This window comes from Aptenodytes forsteri, unplaced genomic scaffold, assembly GCF_000699145.1.
Source record: "Aptenodytes forsteri isolate BGI_AS27 unplaced genomic scaffold, ASM69914v1 Scaffold88, whole genome shotgun sequence".
In the NCBI taxonomy this organism is placed as follows: Eukaryota; Metazoa; Chordata; class Aves; order Sphenisciformes; family Spheniscidae; genus Aptenodytes; species Aptenodytes forsteri.
Genome location: NW_008795948.1, coordinates 4,330,089 through 4,331,937, shown reverse-complemented (window position 1 = coordinate 4,331,937; position 1,849 = coordinate 4,330,089). Strand labels below are relative to the sequence as shown.

The following is a 1,849-nucleotide window of genomic DNA, read 5'->3' as shown; positions in this document are numbered from 1 at the left end:
TCCAGGCTAAACAACCCCAGTTCCCTCAGCCGCTCCTCATAACACTTGTTCTCCAGGCCCCTCACCAGCCTCGTTGCCCTTCTCTGGACACGCTCCAGCACCTCAACGTCCTTCTTGCAGTGAGGGGCCCAAAACTGAACACAGTATTCGAGGTGCGGCCTCACCAGTGCAGGACCCGGCACTTGGCCTTGTTGAACCTCATCCAGTTGGCCTCGGCCCATCGATCCAGCCTGTCCAGGTCCCCCTGCAGAGCCCTCCTACCCTCAAGCAGATCAACACTCCCGCCCAACTTGGTGTCGTCTGCAAACTTACTGAGGGTGCACTCGATCCCCTCATCCAGATCATTAATAAATATTATTAATAGATATTGAACAGAACTGGCCCCAACACTGAGCCCAGTACAATGAGAAAGGCTCTCTTAACTGTGATGTACAGAGGCATGCTTCTTTTACCTGCATATTTCACCTTATGTCGATTGCACATATGCTGACTGTAAATCTCTTCCTCTTTCAGTGCAGATCTTATGCGACTGCACCAGTTTTCCAAGGATGATCTCAGACTATATCCCTATTCTTCAAATCATTTTCTGTCACAGGAGAAAGTCGTCCTTCTTCGGTACTTCTATATACAAAGAGAGACTAGATATTTTCAAGTATTGAATTAGCACTTTAGAAAAGTGAATCCATATTGTCTTGTTCATACTCAAAGATTTTAAATTAAAAAAAAAAAAAATCAATAAAATCAATAGGAAAAAAACCATTAGCACAATTTTTTTAAAAGCTCTACCTGCCTTTTCCCGATATTGCTAGAATTCAAATCTTAATAGTGTAAAACTGATTGTGTGCCATATTGTTAATGAGTTTTATTATGCAAAATATTCCAAAATCACTGTTAAAAAGACATTTATATCCTAGTCCATAATATTTCAGAGCCTGCATTAAATGCAGATCAAAGATAATGAAATTACACAAAAGACTATCTGCTAATAAAAGCTGTTTGACTCAAGATACTACCCATCCTGTTAATACACCACAGGAATCTAAAGTCCAAGAGAGAATTTTCATTGAAATCTACTGCTGCAAATGCAAAGCTGTGACTTCATCACAAAAATATTAAAAGGCAGAAAAGCTGCTAGAAAAATAATTAAAAAACCTGGCACTTTTCATTTGGGTGATAAAACACATGTTTTCTGGCTGAACATGTAAATATTTCAATTTACTAAGTCTGAAGTATTAGATCTTTTAATTAAAGTGCTGCATTAAATACAAGACGATGGGATAAAATACTAATATAATAAAGGAATAAAAAGAGAAATTGATCTGCTTGAACTGAACAGTTGGATTCTGTAGAATGATACTGCATATGGGCTACTGAAACAAAGTAAGTAAAATAAGTAGTCACCATGAACTCACCTTGGTATTTAAATTTTTTTCCTCATTATTCTATCTTCAGCACTTGCACTTCCCCATCCCCTTTCAGGGTATTCTGACTGATGTCCTTCCAATAAACTGCTACAAAGTTTAAGCCTACAAATAAAAAAAACCTCAAAGACTAAGTGGCTTTATTACGGTAACCTTTTTACACTAAATACAGCTACAACCTGCTATTTACTCTAATACAGACTATAACATGAGAATCATAGAATGGTTTGGGTTGGAAGGGACCTCTAAAGGTCATCTAGTCCAACCCACCTGCAATAAGCAGGGACATCTTCAACTAGATCAGGTTGCTCAGGGCCCCGTCCAACCTGACCTTGAACGTTTCCAGGGATGGGGCATCCACCACCTCTCTGGGCAACCTGTGCCAGTGTTTCACCACCCTCAGCATCAAAAATTTCTTCCTTATATCT

The 1,849-nt window shown here is 39.4% G+C and overlaps 1 protein-coding gene across 1 annotated transcript in view; it reads right to left on the bottom strand.

Moving 5' to 3' along the window:
* The window catches only part of LOC103904068, a 16,194-nt gene that overhangs the window by 2,468 nt on the left and 11,877 nt on the right, over positions 1 to 1,849 (bottom strand). Inside the window, exon 9 of the mRNA XM_019473679.1 lies at positions 453 to 621. Coding sequence (XP_019329224.1) covers positions 555 to 621 — 67 coding nt within the window. The 3' untranslated portion in view covers positions 453 to 554. The remainder of the gene's footprint in view (positions 1 to 452; positions 622 to 1,849) is intronic.